Source organism: Syngnathoides biaculeatus, chromosome 10, assembly GCF_019802595.1.
Source record: "Syngnathoides biaculeatus isolate LvHL_M chromosome 10, ASM1980259v1, whole genome shotgun sequence".
In the NCBI taxonomy this organism is placed as follows: domain Eukaryota; kingdom Metazoa; phylum Chordata; class Actinopteri; order Syngnathiformes; family Syngnathidae; genus Syngnathoides; species Syngnathoides biaculeatus.
In genome coordinates this window covers 4,312,727-4,335,058 of record NC_084649.1, presented here as the reverse complement: position 1 = coordinate 4,335,058, position 22,332 = coordinate 4,312,727, and the positions used below count along the sequence as shown (strand labels likewise).

General features: G+C 41.3%; 1 protein-coding gene and 1 non-coding gene across 4 annotated transcripts in view; one reads left to right on the top strand and one right to left on the bottom strand.

The window, feature by feature from the left end:
• Window positions 1-2,616: 2,616 nt before the first annotated feature.
• On the bottom strand, window positions 2,617-2,688 carry trnaq-cug (transfer RNA glutamine (anticodon CUG)). Its single transcript has one exon. It is a non-coding gene; the product is annotated as a tRNA-Gln (tRNA).
• Window positions 2,689-4,657: 1,969 nt separating this feature from the next.
• camkvb (CaM kinase-like vesicle-associated b) overlaps window positions 4,658-22,332 on the top strand; it is a 49,437-nt gene continuing 31,762 nt past the window's right edge. For 2 of the 3 annotated variants that reach the window (XM_061832590.1, XM_061832587.1), the window contains exon 1: window positions 4,962-5,218. In XM_061832590.1, coding sequence (XP_061688574.1) covers window positions 5,205-5,218 — 14 coding nt within the window. In that variant the 5' untranslated portion in view covers window positions 4,962-5,204. Of the gene's footprint in view, window positions 4,735-4,961; window positions 5,219-22,332 lie in introns of those variants that run through there. The other variant, XM_061832589.1, reaches the window with a different exon arrangement.

Genomic DNA, 22,332 nt, shown 5'->3' with positions numbered 1-22,332 from the left:
CGCCACCATCTTTTGTCCTTGCCGTTGGCGGCACCATTAAGCTTGTCTGATTTGTCTTAAGGTCATAAGAAATGCAGTCTTAAAAGCATCCCTGCATGAGAACAGGAATTTTAACCTTAGAGGGGAAAATATCTGTTTTAATCATATAAAAGAATGAACCTTTGAGCAGCAGTATTTTTTGAAGAACTCTCGGGTCACTTTGTGAGAACTTAATCTTCATAACTATAATCTGAATGAATCTCTCAATGCATTATTGAATCAATTAAGTGGTATTTCAGGGGAGACCGAAATAGCACAGATAGTCTGAGCAAGTATTGCCACACAATGGTTGCCATAAATAAATAAGCATGAAGACATCTGAGTGTTGGACAGCAATTTCACTTGGCTTAATGCCTGCAAATGAAATGTCCCAAGGCCCAGCAGAAATACACTTACCTGATGAACAGAATGGATACTCTTCTGATGAACAGAATGGATACTCTTGTTGATTAGCTTTTCATCCATCCATCCATTTTCTGAGTCACTTATCCTCACAAGGGTCACGGTAATGCTGGAGCCTATCCCAGCTGTCAACGGGCAGGAGGTAGGGTACACCCTGAACTGGTTGCCAGCCAATCACAGGGCACATGGAGAGAGACAACAGTCACAATCATACCTAGGGGCAATTTAGAGTCTCCCATTAATGGATGTTTTTGGGATGTGGGAGGAAACTGGAGAGTCCGGAGAAAAGCCACGCAGGCACGGGGACAACATGCAAACTCCACACAGCGGGATCGGGGGGTTGGGATTTGAACGCTAGTCCTCAGAACTGTGAGGCCAACGTTGACATAAAGGTTAAGTAAAATCTTAAATTGTTCAACGGTTCAAGTACATACATTTCCACTCAAGGCAAATTGATTAGATAAGTTAAAGAACTATAGATTAGACATCTTTGCCACCAAGGTAGAGTATTTTGATGCCCTACTTCTTAAGATGATTCAAATACAAAAATAATAATAATAATAATATTGCATTGAGGGAGAGTACATATGACTCCATGAGACAAAACATTTGCTCCACTCCTTGTGGAGTTCTGTGGGTTTTTTTTTTTTTTGGTGTGAGGGGTCATTGTAAGAGTACAGGGTATCGTCAGTCTTGTATATTTCTCCGTCGTTATGACGTAACCTTGTACTGACTACTAGGCCATTCACTAAGTTCATTCAGGACCTTCTCAACTGGCCTCACCCTTATCAAAAGCATTGACCTGCATTTACAACTTAGATAAAACTGTATTGTTTCCAACAGTCTCATGTATTCATTTCATATTATATGACTTGGCTGGGCAACCTCCAGTCAATAAAGGGTTAAATCCTTTGCAGTCCAATCAGATTTCAGCTTTATGTGTGTTGCCATGAATTGGAGACTCTAAATTGCCCCGAAGTGTGATTGTGAGTTTGATCGTTTTCTGTCTCCCTGTGCCCTGTCGTTGGCCGGCAACCACTTCAGAGTGTACCCCACCTCCTGCCCGATGACAGCTGGGTAAGGCAACCCTCGTGAGGATAAGCGACTCAGAAAATGGAAAGATGGATGTGTGTTGCCATACGAATGTAATCTTCCCAGGGCTTTCAGACTCAGCTCACTGATACCAAATACACACAATAGAGTTTATGTTCTTTTCACAGTTTAAATTCAATACACACCACCACAGAGCAGACCAGTTAAAAATTTTCCATCCTCTGGTTTAAAGGGGAATTCCGGTGGTTTGCATTAACAATGTATCTAATAGGTCATGTAATATGTACTCTATCTTGACAATGTGAAGGTAAATCCTCTCTCATTTAATAGTTTTTTGAGAAGATTTTTATCAACAATGACGACTTTTCAGGGGCGCTGCCATTTTCGTGAGTCACATGACCTACATGGATGTGACATGTTAGGTGCTGTTCCAAATGTTCGATTACATGGGACACCATTATGCCCAGCACTGATTCCTCCGATTTATCATCATCTGATGAAGAAATAGCAGTATTGGTTGATCAGGAAGCGGCCGGGGAGCGAGCTCCCGGGCTCGCCGGGGAACTTGCTCCACCGAGCAGCTGTGAGCTCGCTCCCCGGCTGAACGAGCTCCCCGGAGATTACTTTAATCAATGAATTACTAATTAATTAATTACTTTAATTAATTAATCATTAATTTAATTTAATACATTATTGCCACAATCAAAGCTAGCTCCCATTCTTTCAGAATTTTAGTTGTTGATGCTATAGCAATGGTTATGGTCATCTCTCGAAGTGGTGACACATTTTCCGGTCCCCTTCCTCCCTGACAGCTTGATTTGACAAGATTAGCCCGATGAGCATAAAAGATGAGATACGATGGTTTCGTAATATATGTCGTGTAGTGTTGTAGATGTGGCAGGATTTTATGGCAGTAGTCTGACATGGTGCCATCGTGAGAGACCAAATCTGCAATGTAGTCTGATTCAGGCATTAAACGTGACAGCAACATGTCATTATTCCAAGCCGCTTAACCTCACAAGGGTTGCGGGAAAGCTGGAGCCTATGCCAGCTGGCTTCGGGCAAAAGGACGACTACACCCTAAACTAGTCGCCAGTCAGTTGCAGGGCAGATGTCGACAACATCACTGAGTGGGAATCGATCCCACGTTGCCTGCACCAGAAGCAGGTGTGTGTACCACTACACCATCAGTGACTATTCAAATGTCTCATTGCAAAAAGTAAATGACCTGCAACAAGCACACATTGTACAATGGTTAAAGACAGTCGCAGTTGTTGATGCTTTTAGCTGTGACCTTTCAAGAGTTCCAAAAGTGTCAGCATGCAGCATCGCCTCTGAAGGGGGAATCGCACATCATGCTGTGCCCTTTGTGATTTCGCATCCTGTTGGAGATCTTGTTTAGGGGGGATGTTGCCATGCTTCACTTTTTTTCTGCCAGAGGAAACATCAGTCACGGATGGTTACCAGCAGGGAGGCATACATTACAGTCATTAAATCAGTTTTAGTGTTTCTGTACATTTCTGTAATAAGGAGTAACAACAAGTTGACATGTATTGCTCTTCTGGCGTTTTGATGTGGGACAGATTCTGCCATCGTGCTTGTGACAGATTTCAAAATCATATTTCCCTCATCATCACCTCAATATGCACACAAAAAGAGAAATAAATGCTCCGATCATCCGTTGCTATAGCAACTCCAGCATGAACACTCTGATGCTACAAGGCCACGGCCCACGACTGTTGTTGCGATATCAGGCACATGCAGAGAAAACAGCAGGTCACTCTGTGACTACGAGTACACCAATTGCTAGAGAAACAACTGTAGAGAGCAACGGGAGGACAACAGGATGTCTCCAATAATTAGTTGAGAACCACTGTGACCTAATTTGTACTCTTTGTACTGAACCTAGAAAATAGAACCCTTATTAGCGTCACCTCTGACTGAATGGAAGTCTACTTAGTGATCAGAACTATTGAGTCTCCCGAAAGAGAACACCACCTCGGTCACAGATTACAAGCTGTAACCTTTATTCCTGAATTTAAAAGGGACATTTGTGTCTACTTTGGCAAAAAAAAAAAAAAAAAAGTAAACCAAAAAATGCAACTTTGCACAAACATTATTATGACAGGAAATAAAATGACTCATGAAAGTGCTAAACCTATCGGACACACTGAAGCTGCACTCGCTTTTTAGCTCCTCCTCAAGGACTCGGAATGGTTTCTTATACCTTTTTCCTCTTATACTATATGTCTTATGGTCCTGCCTCTTAAGATATTTTATACTTTTTTATTTTATTTTTTTATTTATTTTATACTTAAGATATTATAAGCATCCAGCAAATTTAACACAATATAGATTACAGAGCAGTCATTTTTCTTGCTTATTGTGTAATTTACAGGACTGATAATGACACCCTACCAGCAAATGTGTCACGAAGGCTCTTTCGGTGAGCTAAAACCTCATTTCACAAGGAGTGAAGTGACTTTGGGGACTCAATTATTAAGACTTTGAATATTTCAACTCCATTTTCCAATTTCATTTCAACACATAACATAAAGCAGGATAACAATTAGCCTGTCTATGAAGTTCATCAAGTGGCACAAATCTTGTTTAATTCATCCAGCCCTGCATAAAATACACAGTCGTTCATTTATCATTCCTTTGGTTTCAACAACCTTCAACATTTATTGCAGAATAGGGAGCTGAATTAGGTGTAGGGCATTTTCAAAAGTAACAGAAAAAAACATTTTTATTAAGATCACTCCATTCACTCCATTGGACAAAGCACAAAACCATTTCTCATACACCCAACAAACCTCAAAAAATACTTCAGCTTATTTCAACGTGACAGTTGACCAAAATAATGGATACATTTTATGGTTATTGTTTTGAACCAAATGTCCATTGGCACAATAAAGATTAATCACAAAAACAAACTTCAAATCAAAACAAATCAAAATCAAAACACTGTCTAGCACCTTTACTACATAAAACTGCACCACAAAGTGCTTCACAAAAATAAAACAAATCACTTTTATACAGAAAGGAGGAGACCTGCCCCTAATATGTGCACACAAAGACAAATGTGAAATTTGACTTTGTTTAAAAAAATACTGACGTCAAGTTTGACTTTGTTTAAAAGAAAATACTGATGTCACCATGACAGTATTAGTAGAGTAGGGACCTTGAAATTTTGGGGAAACATTTTTATTTATTTTTTTTTGAGAGAAAGCAGCAGAGGTATTAAAGCGAAATATATTCAGTCAGTAATGTTCGTTAAATTGTTGCCCATGATATATTTTTACTCTAATCTTTTACAATTTTTTTACTCACTACAACTTTAGGTGGATAATTGACCCCTCCGTGGATATTACGAAATCCGCGTCACTGACCAATCAGAGGCCAGAGATCTGCATAGACCAAAGCCCGTTTTTGTTACCGCCATTTTCTCTGAGAACATTGCATGGTCCAGTATAGGGTTAGTTAGTGTTTTATCGCGTATTTGGGTTATTTAACAAAAAATATGGTTAAGAGGTGTAGTCACGGACTTTGTAATAGTGACGACAGGTATCCTGAAAGGCTAGTTGGTGGAATTCGATTCGTACCCTTTCCAAAACCGAAGACCCAGTACGAAAAATGCCTTCGATGGATCAAACTTTGTGGAAGACCGCATCATCAACTAAATCCATCTAATATCAACCGGAACACATATGTTTGCACGAAGGTATGCCCTATATTTGATTTTCAATACATGTCTCGTATAAATGAATTTGAAGTTCTTCGCTAGCATAACACTGCTGCGTGTGAACGATTGACACACTTATTCTTTGTTGAGCGATATTTAGCGATGATCGGACTGCACAAACGTGTCGCTTTCTTGCTGGCTCGTGGCTGAAGCTTAACCAGACTGTGTTTGCACGAAGATATGCCCTAAATTTGATTTTTAATACACGTCTCATATAAATGAATGAGACGTTCTCCGCTAGCATAACATTGCTACGTGTGAACGATTGACACACTTATTCTTTGTTGAGCGATATTTAGCGATGATCGGACTGCACAAACGTATTGATTTCTTGTTGGCTCGCGGCCGAAGGTTAACCAGACTGTGTTTGCACAAAGATATGCCCTAAATTTGATTTTTAATACACGTCTCGTATAAATGAATGAGACGTTCTCCGCTATCATAACATTGCTACGTGTGAACGATTGACACACTTATTCTTTGTTGAGCGATATTTAGCGATGATCGGACTGCACAAACGTGTCGCTTTCTTGCTGGCTCGTGGCTGAAGCTTAACCAGACTGTGTTTGCACGAAGATATGCCCTAAATTTGATTTTTAATACACGTCTCATATAAATGAATGAGACGTTCTCCGCTAGCATAACATTGCTACGTGTGAACGATTGACACACTTATTCTTTGTTGAGCGATATTTAGCGATGATCGGACTGCACAAACGTATTGATTTCTTGTTGGCTCGCGGCCGAAGGTTAACCAGACTGTGTTTGCACAAAGATATGCCCTAAATTTGATTTTTAATACACGTCTCGTATAAATGAATGAGACGTTCTCCGCTATCATAACATTGCTACGTGTGAACGATTGACACACTTATTCTTTGTTGAGCGATATTTAGCGATGATCGGACTGCACAAACGTATTGATTTCTTGTTGGCTCGCGGCCGAAGGTTAACCAGACTGTGTTTGCACAAAGATATCCCCTAAATTTGATTTTTAATACACGTCTCATATAAATGAATGAGACGTTCTCCGCTAGCATAACATTGCTACGAGTGAATGATTGAATGAAATCAGAAGCATGGCGTCTCTCTCAGTTAAGAATGTATTGTATTTAGAATCTATAATAAATCGTTGATTTGAATGAAATCAGAAGCAGAATGTATTGTATTGTATTTGCCATTTTTACTGTTTGTCTTACGTGAGCGCACGTGGCGTGACGTCACTTCAGGAGGCGTGGTTAAGTGCCCTGTACGGAGGGGTCATTTGATGCAGCCGAAAATTTACATCTTCACCATGTCTGAGTGACAGCTTCATGCCACTCAATTAAGGTTGACCTCAGATAACTGGTGCCTATCCCAGATGACTCTGGGAAGAGCCGACATACACGCTAAACTGGTCACCAGCCAATCGCAAGGCACACAGACAAATAAACATTCACATTCACATTCACTCTTTAATTAACCTACCATGCATGTTTTGGGGATGTGGGAGGAAACTGGAGTACTCTGACACGGGGAGAACATGCAATCTCCACACAGGGGAGGCCGGATTTAAGCCTGTGACCTCAGATCTGTGAAGCATCATGCCACACTACTGAAGTACTGCAATTTGCAACCCCCCTAAGTCTGAGATGCAGCAACCATTCCACTCTCATTGTGAGGTTAACCTCATGTGACTGACAAATACTCACACAACAAAGTTAATATCACGTCCTGTGTTTTATAATTCTTGTAAGAGTGGAATGTAAAGATTACAGCATATTCATTTTTTCTTTTGAGCATGGCCCCAATACTCATTTCTAATCAAATAAGAGGAGTTTGAGCCACACTATTTTAATGCCCTGTAATTCCAAACTGGAGGTGTCCCTGTAATGTTTCTTTAGTGGACACAGAGATGGTTGAGTGGTTTATTAAAAATCTGGCTTCAACAGATTTGAGCACATGTGGGCGAGGAAGCAGCAGTTTGTGTGAGAGAATATTTTGTCCTTTTCATACGGCAGTGAGAAGAAGGGTGGGAGAAAATGATTTCTACTTGGCAGGGATGTAGAGCAATTGAAGAAAAAACTAAACAAAGAATCAATAACAATGCGTTAGGGATTGCAACACCACATTTCTGTCTGTGGATCAATTTTTTTGTCCGGTTGATTTACCCATTCTGTCATAATGAAGGAAAACCATCGGCTTATGTAGGTATTCTGAGAATGAACGTGTAAAAGGAACCTTGTGAGAATGTGAGGTATCTTATTCTTAGGTTCTTCAGACTGTTATTTTCTAACCCCATTGTATCAAATGTATCATTTTGATTTACTGACTGTTCACTTTGATATCAGTCTTGCAGTTTAACCAAGTATGAGCTGATACCTCGCACAAATTATGTTCACTTACGCTCAATTTACACTGCATGCCCAAGTGGCCAACAACGATGTGATGCCAATATCCATTAAAAAAAAAACATCCATTCATCCATCTGTTTTCTTAACCGCTTATCCTCACAAGGTCGCGGGGAATAAAACCACTCTGAACATTATGCCTTTGCCTGGGAGTCCTGCATTTGGGTCCACCCCATGCTCTGCATAGCTCTTGACAAATTAGTGTATTTGGATGATGTCAAGATAACGTTTACTGTGTTAAAAACGTGAACATTACAAACAACATTTAACATAGTATGAAATTATTTTAGGAGAGTATCATGACAATCTAGTTAATTTGTTTTTTGTAGCTGTGATAGTGAAAATGTGACATTCCCTGACAATTCGAACTGCTTCACACTAATGGACTAATTTTTTCAAATCTTTCGTTCCAAGAATTGTTCAAAAATATAAAACCAATTCGTTTTTTCCCCTGGTTTCAGAACAATCACTGTATGTACCGTCTAATTTCTGTCCTTTTGAAAATGTGAAGATTTGTTATTTTTGTATGGATTTTCCTTTTAGCATTGGTTGATTTGGAAAAATACAGTTCAAAATCAATTTAGGCATTATCAACTGCCTTGGACCGATTTTGAGGGATGTAGGAGGAAACCTTCCCTGCCTTGGCTGGTGACCAGAGGAGGGTGTACCCCACTTCTCACCCAGAGTCAGCTGGGATAGGGTCCAGCCCAACCACGACCCCAGTGAGGAGAAATGCTCTGCAAGACAAATAAATAGATGGAAGGAAACCAGAGAAAGTCAATGCAAGCAAGGAGAAAACAGGCAAACTCCACACGGGAGGGTTTTAGCTGAGACTACACCTACATTTCGACTACGATTACTTCCACTTCTACAACAACTAATGATATTCGTCTTCACGAACATCATTGTCATCAGGAGCAGCATTGTGATTTCTAACAACAATCACTTGACCTAAATCTATCTAGCCTTTTTCTGAGCCGCTTATCCTCACAAGGCTCTCGGAAATGTTGGAGTCAATCCCAGCTATTGTCGGGCAGGAGGCGGGCACATCCTTGACTGGTTTCCAGCCAATCACAGTGAACAAAGAGACAGACAACAGTCATACAATCACACCTAGGGGCAATTTAGAGTCTCCAATTAATGCATGTTTTAAGGATATGCCTGAAGAAACCCATGCAGGCATGGGGAGAACATGCAAACTCCACATAGGCAGGGTCAGGATTTGAACTGCGGTCCTCAGAACTGTGAGGCCAACTTTCTAACTAGCTGCTCCACCGTGCCTGACCTATATCTTTACGCAGTTAAGCGATTGCTAATTACCATGTGATCTACACTATAGTACGGTGGCAGAAATATACTCAAACAATAATTTTTTTAATAACATTCAGAAATATTGACACATTGTGGTGAAGTTCAAAAGGATCAGTGATCATTCATGCAGTGATGACAAATAACGCTGGAGCATAATAATTATTTCACAATTACAATATGCGTGCTTGCTTTTCTCAATAAAAGTCCAAATCTACTGTACGCGTTCCTGAGGTGACGTAGCCCTGCGTGTTTGCGCGGGGACTGTGAACGCACGCACACCTCCTCTCCCAGTCTCTCCTTTCTCCTCCTCCTCCTCCCTCCTCCTCCTCCAACCTGCTCGAAGCACAGCGGCACAACAGATGGTGCACTGTACACTACTACATCATATTTTTTTTGCTTTTGAACAACTTTCATTGTACACGTCTTACACACATTTGGCATACAGAAAGCTTCATTGTCAGGAAAAAACTCGACTTTTAACTCGCGATCATTACCAGGCGGAATTTGGAGTCAAGGTAAGTTGATTTCAAAATTACCTTCTTTTGTGTGAAATCTCACGTTTGTTAAGGATGCATGGGATTGCGCACTGAGCAGAACACCCCCCCCCCCCGTTATAAATGTGTCTTTTACCTCATCGGTTTTTGTTTTGATTAAAATATATGACCATAAAATTATTTCATAGTTCTCAGTGAGACCTGTCTTATCTCCACATGGTCTGCATGGTTCGGCTCATTGGGGCTCACTGATGCTGCAGTTCAGATGGTGCAAAGAGTCTTTATAGGGAAATTAATAACTTTGGTCAAGTTTAACATAGTGTGGAGGCAGTACCCGACGGTGTTATATGATCCGTTCCTAGACTGCGTCCTACTTTAGTAAATCACTATAATTTCAGACAGGCTGTGAAAAGACTGTCTTGTTCATCTAATAGAACATTTACTAAAGCAGAACTTGACTGTGACATTTTTTTTGTTTATGTTATCATCACTTATTTAATGTACTTTTTGAAAGTAATGCATTGTGTTTGGAATAGATGTGAGTTCATGGAGATTGTAGTAAATCCTACTACATCGCCATGCAGGAGATTACATTTTACAAGCGCTGCCTGCCTGTGCCACACTGACACTAATCTGTCTGACTCGTTCATGTTCTCTGCAGTGGCAGAATATTAGCTTGGGGACATTGCATCTTCTTACACTTGCATTATGGCCACCATCTACATTGCTTAAAAAGCAAAAAAATCCAAGCCTTCCCTGTTCTGCGCTTTTGGTTCTCAAGCAGACAAGCAAATCCTCATACATGTTCAGTAGTACACAATGGAAGCGTTTCCACTGGGAGTTAAAGTCATTTATTTGTTTATCATACGGGAGTCATACTGGCACACGAGTGAGCCACACGTAATAGTTTGTTCACTCCGATAAGAGGTCCTCATGTGCATGGGGCCATGGTGGGCCATGGTTGTAGCAGCTGTTAATGGAGGGGGCAGAAGATGATCAAATGGTCTACAGCAATTTGTATGAAATTAGATCCCCGGGGAGAGCTGCTTCAAGTGCTCTTGATTTTGTGCGCTGCAGGCATGGTCTCTTGGAAGTGGGAGGACTGCTTTGCAAATGAGGCCTCATCAGACAAAATAAATACATAAATAAATTACAAATGCTGCTGAAAGACAAAGCCTAAAAATGTTGTTAGTGAAAGTACAATAATTATCCTACTTCCCAAATGGATAATCACTCTCTATTATTCTTCATAGTACGTGCAGTCAGTAATAAGCATACAGGTGTCCGCCACCCTCTCGCCTCATTTTCAAAAAATACGTCCATGTACTGTCCATATTGATTTAAATTTTGAATATTTGTATATAATATAAAAAATAATAATATAAAGAAATATAATGGAACCTGGGCGAATTATTGAATTCCCCAAAATGCCATGTTGACACTCGTTGTGACATTTGTTCATCAATCTTACCCTTTAAGTTAAGGTTGTTTTATTTATTACATTTATATAGATACTTCACTGAAGCCAGAAATATTCTTGTTACAATATTATAAAATTTCAAACCTGTGTGGCATTTCATCATACTGTTGTAAAAAAAAAAAAATGGAACTCACACGCAAAATTCTTTGAAAGAAACCTTTTTAAAGAATTGCAACGGTCAAACGATTATGATGGGTGCTTTCCCTGGACTGGATGTTTCAGTTTCCACATAGATGTTCTGTTCAAGAGGATTTAGATGAGGGCTCAAAACTTCAGAGCTGTCCAATATTTGTACATTGATATTCTTATGTCTGTTAATCTGTCTTTATCCTATTGGTGGGGCCCGTGAACGACGGTTGAGCCCAAGCTTTCTGACACTGCGCAGCAGATTTCACTGGATGAATACTTTGACAGTCCCAACAATTTTGTCCACATGTGCAGTAAATGAGGAAGTTCAATTTCTTAGTGAAGGGGGTTGAATCTAAAGTCATGCCCTAGAATGTATTCTTTCTCGGGGTACTGTATTGTATGCGCATTCAAAGGAAAGTGACGTTGCTGCAGAAGCTGACTGCTGTATTTACCTGAGGTTGCATTTACACTATGTTCCCATAATGTTGTGCGCTGTGGGATTTTGGCCATATTTGCTGCCTAAATTAAATTCTCTGAGTAAGGGTTCTCACTGCCTATCACCTTTTGACGGGCCATGGAGGAATGGTGATGCTGAGTCCAGAAGGATCAAAGGCGCATTATGTTTCCAATGCTTCCAATTTACCACAAATGACAGTACATTCCCAGTTGGCCTCTTACATTCCAGTGGGGTCCCTTAAGTTTTTCAGGATCTGCCAAGGCTTTCCATGGATGACACATCGACCCAAGGGGGCCTTGTAGCGCATTTGTTGTTGCTCCAGAGTCGGCCGAATGCAGAATAGGTGAGCACATTGGCTGTACTGCTGCTCAATGAATGTTTGATATTATTAGTTTCAACTAATTCAAGAATCCATCTCTTGCATTAAAACATCAATGATTCAGTTATTCATCAACACGCTGCACAGTCTCTCACTTTCATTCTCTCTCTGTGTCTTACTACTTACAAGCACAGTCAACACTAAATCTAAACAGATATATCACGGCGCGCAGTGTATGTGAATTAAATACATGACTTGGCTTAAGAAGAGCAATAGGCAACAAGTGTGAGATGCCAGGGAATCCGATGCTTTTCATCATTTCACCACGATCGGATTTGGACTCTCGCTCCCTCCCGCTCCCAGAGAGAACGATGGCTTGCCTTCCCAATTAGAAGTGAGTGTTTAGAAAACAAACAAACAAAAAAAAAAATCGCTCACAGGGATTCATCCTTTTCCCTTCCTATCGCAAACCAAAATTTTACTGAATGGCACTCCAATCCTCCACCATAATGTTGAGCCCTCAGAAGAAGTCATTCAAACTTTACTCCTCCCCAAAGGGGAAATAAAAATTTACAATGATGCATACATAGGGTAGGGTAAGCTATACAGTCATGCTTTCCGTGTTTTGCTCAGGATGTACGAGAGCCATCTTTTTATAGCAGCTGCTGTGCCGAACCTTATGTAGTTTTTAAGCTCTACTGTAAATACATTATTTTGGGGAATGGACAACAGTGCTACGGAATAAACATTCAAATACCACAGACGTCACGATCGACTTGGCCTCAGTTTTAATGAACCTACCCATACTGATGCACATTCAAACAAACAGTTTAGGCACAATGGACTTAAAAAATGAGCATATATATATATATATATATATATATATATATATATATATATTAATCAGTATGCCTCCCACGGTACACAAATATAAATAATAAGCATTAAACAGGTTTGAACCATTTAAAATAAACAATTATTTTTCTATGATTCATAGAAATTGCTAATAGCAAATGCAGGAGTGACTGAGCAGGAAAATGATGTGTCATTGATATCAATGTGATTAGTTAAGATACTCTTAGCAGTATTTTTCCAAGTGCAATCTGTAGGCCAGTCCCAAGCCCGGATAAATGCAGCGGGTTGCGTCAGGAAGGGCATCCGGCGGAAAAACTGTGCCAAACAAATATGAGCGTTCATCTACAGAATCCCATACCGGATCGGTCGTGGCCCGGGTTAACAACGCCCGCCCCCGGCACTGCTAACCTGCAGGGCATCGGTGGAAATTCAGCGACTGTGGGTCAAAGACAAAGAAGAGGAAGAAACCGGATTCGTCGTCAGGAGAAAAAGAGGAATGCACAGAGCCTACAACTGTGTGTAGGGACTTTGAATGTTGGGACTATGACAGGAAAAGCTCAGGAGTTGGTTGACATGATGATTAGGATAAAGGCTGATATACTGTGCAACCAAGAGAGCAAGTGGAAAGGTAGTAAGGCTAGAAGTTTAGGAGCAGGGTTTAAATTATTCTACCACAGAGTAGATGGGAAGAGAAATGGAGTAGAGGTTATTTTAAAGGAAGAGCTGTCTTAGAATGTCATGGAGGTGAAAAGAGTATCAGATCGAGTGACGAGACTAAAATTTGAAATTGAGGGTGTTATGTATAATGTGGTTAGCGGCTATGCCCCACAGGTAGGATGTGACCTAGAATTGAAAGAGAAATTCTGGAAGGAACTAGATGAAGTAGTTCTGAGCATCCCAGACAGCGAGAGAGCTGTGATTGGTGCAGATTGTAATGGACATATTGATATAGGAAACAAGGGCGATGAAGAAGTGATGGGTAAGTACGGGATCCAGGAAAGGAACTTTGAGGGACAGATGGTGGTGGACTTTGCAAAAAGGATGAAGTGAACACTTATTTCCAGAAGAGGGAGGAACATATAGTGACCTACAAGAGCGGAGGTAGAAGCACGCAGCTGTATTATATTTTGTGCAGACGGTGTAATCTGAAGGAGATTACTGACTGTAAAGTAGTGGTAGGGGAGAGTGTAGCTCGACAGCATAGGATGGTGGTGTGTAGGACGATTCTGGTGGTGGGTAGGAAGATTAAGAAGACAAAAGGTAGAACAGGGAACCATGTGGTGGAAGCTGAGAAAGGAAGAATGTTGTGCGGCCTTTAAAATAGAGGTGAGACAGGCTCTTGATGGAGAGCAGAAGCTCCTGGAAGACTGGACTACGACAGCCAAGGTAATCAGAGAGACAGGCAGGAGAGTACTTGGTGTGTCTTCTGGTAGGAAAGGGGAGAAGCAGACTTGGTGGTGGAACCCAAAAATACAGGGAGTCATACAAGGAAAGAGATTAGCGAAGAAGAAGTGGGACACTGAGAGGACTGAGGAGAGGCGAATGGAGTACATCGAGATGCGACATAGGGCAAAGGTAGAGGTGGCGAAGGCTAAACAAGAGGCATGTGATGACATGTACACCAGGTTGGATATGAAAGAGGGAGAAAAGGATCTCTACAGGTTGGCCAGGCAGAGGGATAGAGATGGGAAGGAGGTGCAGCAGGTAAGGGTCATTACGGATAGAGATGGAAATGTGTTGACTGGTGCCAGTAGTGTGCTAAATAGATGGAAAGAATACTTTGAGAAGTTGATGAATGAAGAAAATGAGGGAAAAGGAAGAGTTGAAGAGGCAAGTGCGAAGGACCAGGAAGCGGCAATGATTAGGAAGGGGGAAGTTCTAAAGGCACTTCAAAGGATGAAAAATGGAAAGGCAGTTGGTCCTGATGACATACCGGTGGAGGTATGGAAGCAATTTGGAGAGATGGCTGTGGAGTTTTTGACCAACTTATTCAAAAGAATACTAGCGGGCGAAAAGAATGGAGGAAAAGTGTTCGAGTTCCCATTTTTAAGAACAAAGGCGATGTTCAGAGCTGTGGGAATTATAGAGGAATAAAATTGATGAGCCACACAATGAAGTTATGGGAAAGAGTAGTGGAGGCTAGACTCAGGACAGAAGTAAGTATCTGCGAGCAACAGTATGATTTCATGCCTAGAAAGAGTACCACAGATGCATTATTTGCCTTGAGGATGCTCGTGGAAAAGTACAGAGAAGGTTAGAAGGAGCTACATTGTGTCTGCGGATCTAGAGAAAGCCTATGACAGAGTACCAAGACAGGAACCATGGTACTGCATGCATAAATCTGGTGTGGTAGAGAAATATGTTAGAATAGTACATGACATGTATAATGGCAGCAGAACCATGTTGAGGTCAGAAGAATTTAAGGTGGAGGTGGGACTGCATCAGGGATCTGCTCTGAGCCCCTTCCTGTTTGCAGTAGTAATGGATAGGCTGACAGATGAGGTTAGACTGGAATCCCCTTGGACCATGATGTTTGCAGATGATATTGTGATATGCAGTGAAAGCAGGGAGCAGACAGAGGAACAATTAGAAAGATGGAGACACGCACTGGAAAGGAGAGGAATGAAGATTAGCCGAAGTAAAACAGAATATATGTGCGTGAATGAGTGGGGTGGAGGGGGAAGAGTGAGGCTCCAGGGAGAAGAGATAGCGAGGGTGGACGACTTCAAATATTTAGGGTCAACAATCCAGAGCAATGGTGAGTGTGGTAAGGTAGTGAAGAAACGTGTCCAAGCAGGTTGGAACAGCTGGCGGAAGGTGTCTGGTGTGTTATGTGACAGAAGAGTCTCTGCTAGGATGAAGGGCAAAGTTTATAAAATGGTGGTGAGGCCGGCCATGATGTACGGATTAGAGACGGTGGCACTGAAGAAACAACAGGAAGCAGAACTTGAGGTCACAGAAATGAAGATGTTGAGGTTCTCGCTCAGAGAGAGCAGGTTGGACAGGATTAGAAATGAGCTCATTAGAGGGACAGCCAAAGTTGGATGTTTTTGGAGACAAGGTTCGAGAGAGCAGACTTCGATGGTTTGGACATGTTCAGAGGCGAGAGAGTGAGTATATTGGTAGAAGTGTGCTGAGGATGGAGCTGCCAGGTAAAAGAGCGAGAGGAAGACCAAAGAGAAGGTTGATGGATGTTGTGAGGGAAGACGTGATGGCAGTTGGGGTTAGCTTCCCTTCTGCAGGAGATAGGCTACAATGGAAAAAAGATGACACGCTGTGGCGACCCCTAACGTGACAAGAAGAAGAAGAAGCAAAAAGCTATATATCCTGAAACTTAATTTCGAACATAAAATGGAAGGGACATTTTGGCATTAAAAGTTTGAAAAAAATACTGCTTTTGATTTTTGGGGGAAAACAATTTTGACCTGTTGATGCAAGTATACAGCTGGCAATAATTCAAATACTCACATCAGTAAATTTTGTCCAGTAAATCTATAAAATTGACTTTCAAAAGGACGTATATTGTAGTTCCTCGACCAACAAAGGGCTGCAGTAGTTTCACTGACCTGCACTCGATCCAGCAGCATGCCGGCCGTCACCATGCTGAGCCCAGCCAGCAAATATGAAGGCATCACCTGGAGGCAGATCTTCCTGGAAGATTCTTTTTGTGCTAAAATGCAGAGCCTTTGCTCAACCATTCTGTCAGCACCAGTATGCCATTAACCATTGCTCTAACTTTTAACATGTAAAATCAAAAACAAGTAAAATCCTAATCGTGTTGACAGGACAATTCCCTGCTCAGGATGTTGCATGAGAAATTATAACATTTTCACTATGTTGGCTCATCATTTGGAAATAACCCTTTAACATAACTTCATTTTGAGTACACATATGACAAGTTTTGAGTTTATCAAGTGTGATTAGGAATTTTTGTGCTGGCTGGATGTGGGATCTCAGTTGATAAAAAAAAAGTCCCTTTAAAATCAGTCGCCCACTTCACGGAAAAAAGACACAAAGACCACTTTGTTGGACATTAGCAGCCTTCCTTGATACTGTAGATTAGCCAATCATTTGTTCATTGTCCAAGGTCACTAAATGTGAATAGCCCAGTACTCTATAAATAGCTCACTTACTGATTTTTTTTTTTTTTTTTGAGTGATAAACATTCAAATTAAGTCTTAAAGGAGGTAGTGGGTCTTAATGGTCCATATTTTACGAAGAAGTTGATGTGATCAAGATAGAACTTTTTGGCCTGAATTCTAACCGGTATGTGTGGAGAAAAACAGGCATTGCTTATCGCCAGTTCGCTACAGTCCCAACAGTGAAGCACTAGTATTAGTAATTTGCTCCTGTAGTTTTTACCAAATCAGAACATTTTTTTCCGACACTATTTTATTTGATGAGCCTGAAATTGAATTTGTGCACTAGTAATTGAGGTGCTTAGAACTCGACACTCACATCCATGCGCTTTTGTAAATGTGGGTGTTCTCTGGGTGAAGGTACCACATTACTATTGTTGAGCTGGTTTTCAGGGCTTCCAAGTTGCCTTTGTCACACAAGCTGTTGCAATCCGACCAATGCTGCCGTTTTAAAATACACTTCTGTCTTTTTAATATTAATGAAAGGTATGTGCTTGATAAAAGTTCAAACGGAAGATTTATTGTGGGCACAGTTGCCAAAGAAAGAAATTGTGATGTCAGGAATCTGATTCCCATATACGGGGCCAAACTGAATCAGTGCAACAATATTAATTGTACAGCTTTCTTAGTTAGCTTGAGAACTTTACAAGCGCTGCATTTAATATCACTTCAAGCGTTTAGAATTCAACCAAATGTCGTTGACTATTAAAGAAACGTGTCTATAAGTGAGCCGTTCTGAGTTTTGTCACATTGCGCCAAATTTACATAATACTCCCTCAAAACTGAGTTTTTTCAGCCTGTGACCTGACAGCTGGGCGAGCTGAAGGGCTGCCATTTTCAAGCAAACAACGTGTTAAAAAGTAAAAGGTTATCAGAGGTAAAATGTTAGCACAAATTTAGCATTACCTTACAGCATTATCATGATTAGCTTCTGATAATCGGCATATACTAGACTATTGGTCTAATTTGTCAGACACAATACGTTTGCTACATGCACCACATATACGGATCTAGAGTTAGGTTTGTGGGTAAATTCAGATGAACTTGTACTTGTGCCCCTAATTCATCCTTTCGCTGACATTTTTTGTGTTATGTCGAGATTTTTCCAATGTAAAATTGGTGCCTTGTGTCCGTAAATGTTTGGAAACTACCGTACATTAAAGGGAAAACTTTTTCAGGAAAACATTATACACTGTACATTTTGTGCTGTAAGCTATTTACAGTTGGACTTGTGAATTGTGAAGATAAAGTGAGTTTGTCTATACATATTTGGATCATGATGGTGCTCTGCTAGCAAAGAGATGTTAACTCTAAAAAATACTGCTAAGAGTCTTCTTATTCTTTTCCTTTCGGCTTGTCCCGTGAGGGGTCGCCACAGCGTGTCATCTTTTTCATCATAGCCTTTCTCCTGCATCTTCCTCTCCAACCCCAACTGCCCTCATGTCTTCCCTCACCACATTCATCAACCTTCTCTTTGGTCTTCCTCTCACTCTTTTGCCTGGCAGCTCCATCCCCAGCAACTTTCCACCAGAAGGTCCACAAAGACACAATGTAGCTCCTTCTGACCTTCTCTGTACTTTTCCACTAGCATCCTCAAGGCAAATAATGCATCTGTGGTACTCTTTCTCGGCATGAAACCATACTGTTGCTCGCAGATACTTACTTCTGTCCAGAGTCGAGCCTCCACTACTCTTTCCCTTAACTTCATTGTGTGGCTCATCAACATTATTGCTCTATAATTCCCACAGCAATGAACATCGCCTCTGTTCTTAAAAATGGGAACTCGAACACTTTTCCTCCATTCTTCAGGCGTCTTTTCGCCTGCTATTATTCTTTTGAATAAGTTGGTCAAAAACTCCACAGCCATCTCTCCAAATTGCTTCCATACCTCCACCGGTATGTCATCAGGACCAACTGCCTTTCCATTTTTCATCCTTTGAAGTGCCTTTAGAACTTCCCCCTTCCTAATCATTGCCGCTTCCTGGTCCTTCACACTTGCCTCTTCAACTCTTCCTTTTCCCTCATTTTCTTCATTCATCAACTTCTCAAAGTATTCTTTCCATTTATTTAGCACACTACTGGCACCAGTCAACACATTTCCATCTCTATCCGTAATGACCCTTACCTGCTGCACCTCCTTCCCATCTCTATCCCTCTGCCTGGCCAACCTGTAGAGATCCTTTTCTCCCTCTTTCATATCCAACCTGGTGTACATGTCATCACATGCCTCTTGTTTAGCCTTCGCCACCTCTACCTTTGCCCTACGTCGCATCTCGATGTACTCCATTCGCCTCTCCTAAATCCACTCAGTGTCCCACTTCTTCTTCGCTAATCTCTTTCCTTGTATGACTCCCTGTATTTTTGGGTTCCACCACCAAGTCTGCTTCTCCCCTTTCCTACCAGATGACACACCAAGTACTCTCCTGCCTGTCTCTCTGATTACCTTGGCTGTCGTAGTCCAGTCTTCCAGGAGCTTCTGCTCTCCATCGAGATCCTGTCTCAGCTCTATTTTAAAGGCCGCACAACATTCTTCCTTTCTCAGCTTCCACCACATGGTTCCCTGTTCTACCTTTGTCTTCTTAATCTTCCTACCCACCACCAGAATCGTCCTACATACTACCATCCTATGCTGTCGAGCTACACTCTCCCCTACCACTACTTTACAGTCAGTAATCTCCTTCAGATTACATCGTCTGCACAAAATATAATGCACCTGCGTGCTTCTACCTCCGCTCTTGTAGGTCATTATATGTTCCTCCCTCTTCTGGAAATAAGTGTTCACTACAGCCATCTCCATCCTTTTTGCAAAGTCCACCACCATCTGTCCCTCAAAGTTCCTTTCCTGGATGCCGTACTTACCCATCACTTCTTCATCGCCCTTGTTTCCTATACCAATATGTCCATTACAATCTGCACCAATCACAGCTCTCTCACTGTCTGAGATGCTCAGAACTACTTCATATAGTTCCTTACAGAATTTCTCTTTCAATTCTAGGTCACATCCTACCTGTTGGGCATAGCTGCTAACCACATTATACATAACACCCTCACTTTCAAATTTTAGTCTCATCACTCGATCTGATACTCTTTTCACCTCCAAGACATTCTTAGACAGCTCTTCCTTTAAAATAACCCCTACTCCATTTCTCTTCCCATCTACTCTGTGGTAGAATAATTTAAACCCTGCTCCTAAACTTCTAGCCTTACTACCTTTCCACCTTCTCTCTTGGATGCACAGTATATCAGCCTTTCTCCTAATCATCATGTCAACCAACTCCTGAGCTTTTCCTGTCATAGTCCCAACATTCAAAGTCCCTACACACAGTTGTAGGCTCTGTGCATTCTTCTTTTTCTTCTGACGACAAATCCGGTTTTCTCCTCTTCTTTGTCTTCGACCCACAGTAGCTGAATTTCCACCGACGCCCTGCAGGTTAGCAGTGCCGGGGGCGGGCACTGTTAACCTGGGCCACGACCGATCCGGTATGGAATTCTTTAGATGAACGCTCATATTTGTTTGGCGCAGTTTTTCCGCCGGATGCTTTTCATGACGCAACCCTCTGCATTTATCCGGGCTTGGGACTGGCCTACAGACACAAGGCACAAAACCAACAGGCAAATTCCTCAGGTCAAGATTCAGCTGTGTGCATGTACCTCCAAGAGAAAGAATACTCCTTTGCGCACAAAAAATGGGTGTATTCTGGACAGGGAAGACAAATGATTTGAAAAAGAAGTGAGATAGGCCATCCACATGAAGGTGGAAAGACAATCACTTAACAGGGGGCTTATGACTTCTCCTAGTTACAATGCCGTTCTTTCATTCATTCTAAAGAAACCCAATAAATCAGCTTTTAACAAAAAACATGGCTTCCTTGACCATTCTGGAGCTCCACTACCACTTTACAACTGAATGAAATATTAATGGTGTTTGCACCTAACACACTTATGAATAGATAATGGATTCTTGGCCAGGCAGTCGAACAAATCTCTCTTTGTTTTTGCATCCTTAAAGAAACCAAATGTGGTTTGGCAGATGCCCCCAACTTTCAGGATTAACTGTTAAGTTTGTCCACCCCAACTCCCAACTCCTCCTTGTGGCGTGAACTGAGGAAGCCTGCTCAGCTAAGAGGTGAAACGTCTTCTAAGACAACCAGAACAGTCCTGTTGTGATGGATTTAAAGGCCTGAGAAAGTAACAGTATGACACTTTCAAAAAGTTCTACTTTGGGCTTGTCAGTCCTTAGAATGTTCTTCTAAATGTCATGGGGATCATTGAGATGTTTATTTGCAAAAGTAAGACGAGCCTTTATTTTCTATTTAATCTAACTCTGCCATGGCTGCCATTCTTCCCCAGTCTCTTCCTTGTTGTATCAATGAAGACTGACCATAACTCTGGTAAGGGAGACCTGAAGTCTTTATACATTGTCCTTGGTTCCTTTATGACCTCAACTCATTCAGGAGATGAAATACAGTGTGCCCTTGCCCATTTGCAGTTTATCGTGCATGGCCCACATATTCGCAGAATTTATTGTCGTTTTTTCTTAATTGACTGTATTTTCACAATTGCAAAGGTCTTGAATTCTCTTCTGAATAGATGAGGCATCAGATTAGACATGGCATCTTACAATGTACTGCACCTTAAGCAGACATTTAATTCCAACATTTGCATACGTTGTTGTATAACTTGTCCACCAAATTATCCTGAAGTACACTGTTTATAAGAAATAGCTATATATATATGCAGTGGCCTCACAGTTCTGAGGACCCGGGTTTGATCCCGGCCCTGCCTGTGTGGAGTTTGCATGTTCTCCCCATGCCTGCGTGGGTTTTCTCCCAGGCACTGTGGTTTCCTCCCACATGCCAAAAACATGCAACATTAATTGGACACTATGTATATATATATATATATAAATATATATATATATATATATATCCATAGTCATCCATCCATTTTCTTACCTGCTTATCCTCACAAGTGTCGCAGGGAGTTCTGGATCCTATCCCAGCTGTAAACAGGGTACACCCTGAACGGGTTGCCAGCCAGTCACAGGGCACATCAAGACAAACAGCCGGATCACACCTAGAGGCAATTTAGAGTGTCCAATTAATGTTGCATGTTTTTAGGATATTCAAAGAAACCGGAATTCCCAGAGACAACCCACACAGGTATGGGGAGAATGTGCAAAGTCCACACAGGCGGGTCCGGGATTGAACCCTGGGCCTCATAACTGTGAGGCCAACGCTTTCCAGCTGACCACCGTGCCGCCTATATATATATATATAATATATATGCATATATATATATATATATATATATATATATATATATATATATATGTCGGTATAGGTGATCCTCATGATAAGTTAGTGACCTTACAAGAGATAATTGATGAATTTTGCAGTTGAAGCGGGAGCAAAGTATTTTAGTAATATGACATTAGTTTTCATACGACTGAAAACATAATCTTTGCTTATGGGTCTGTTGTTGAACACATCAATTCTTAATAATTTCTCACATGCCTG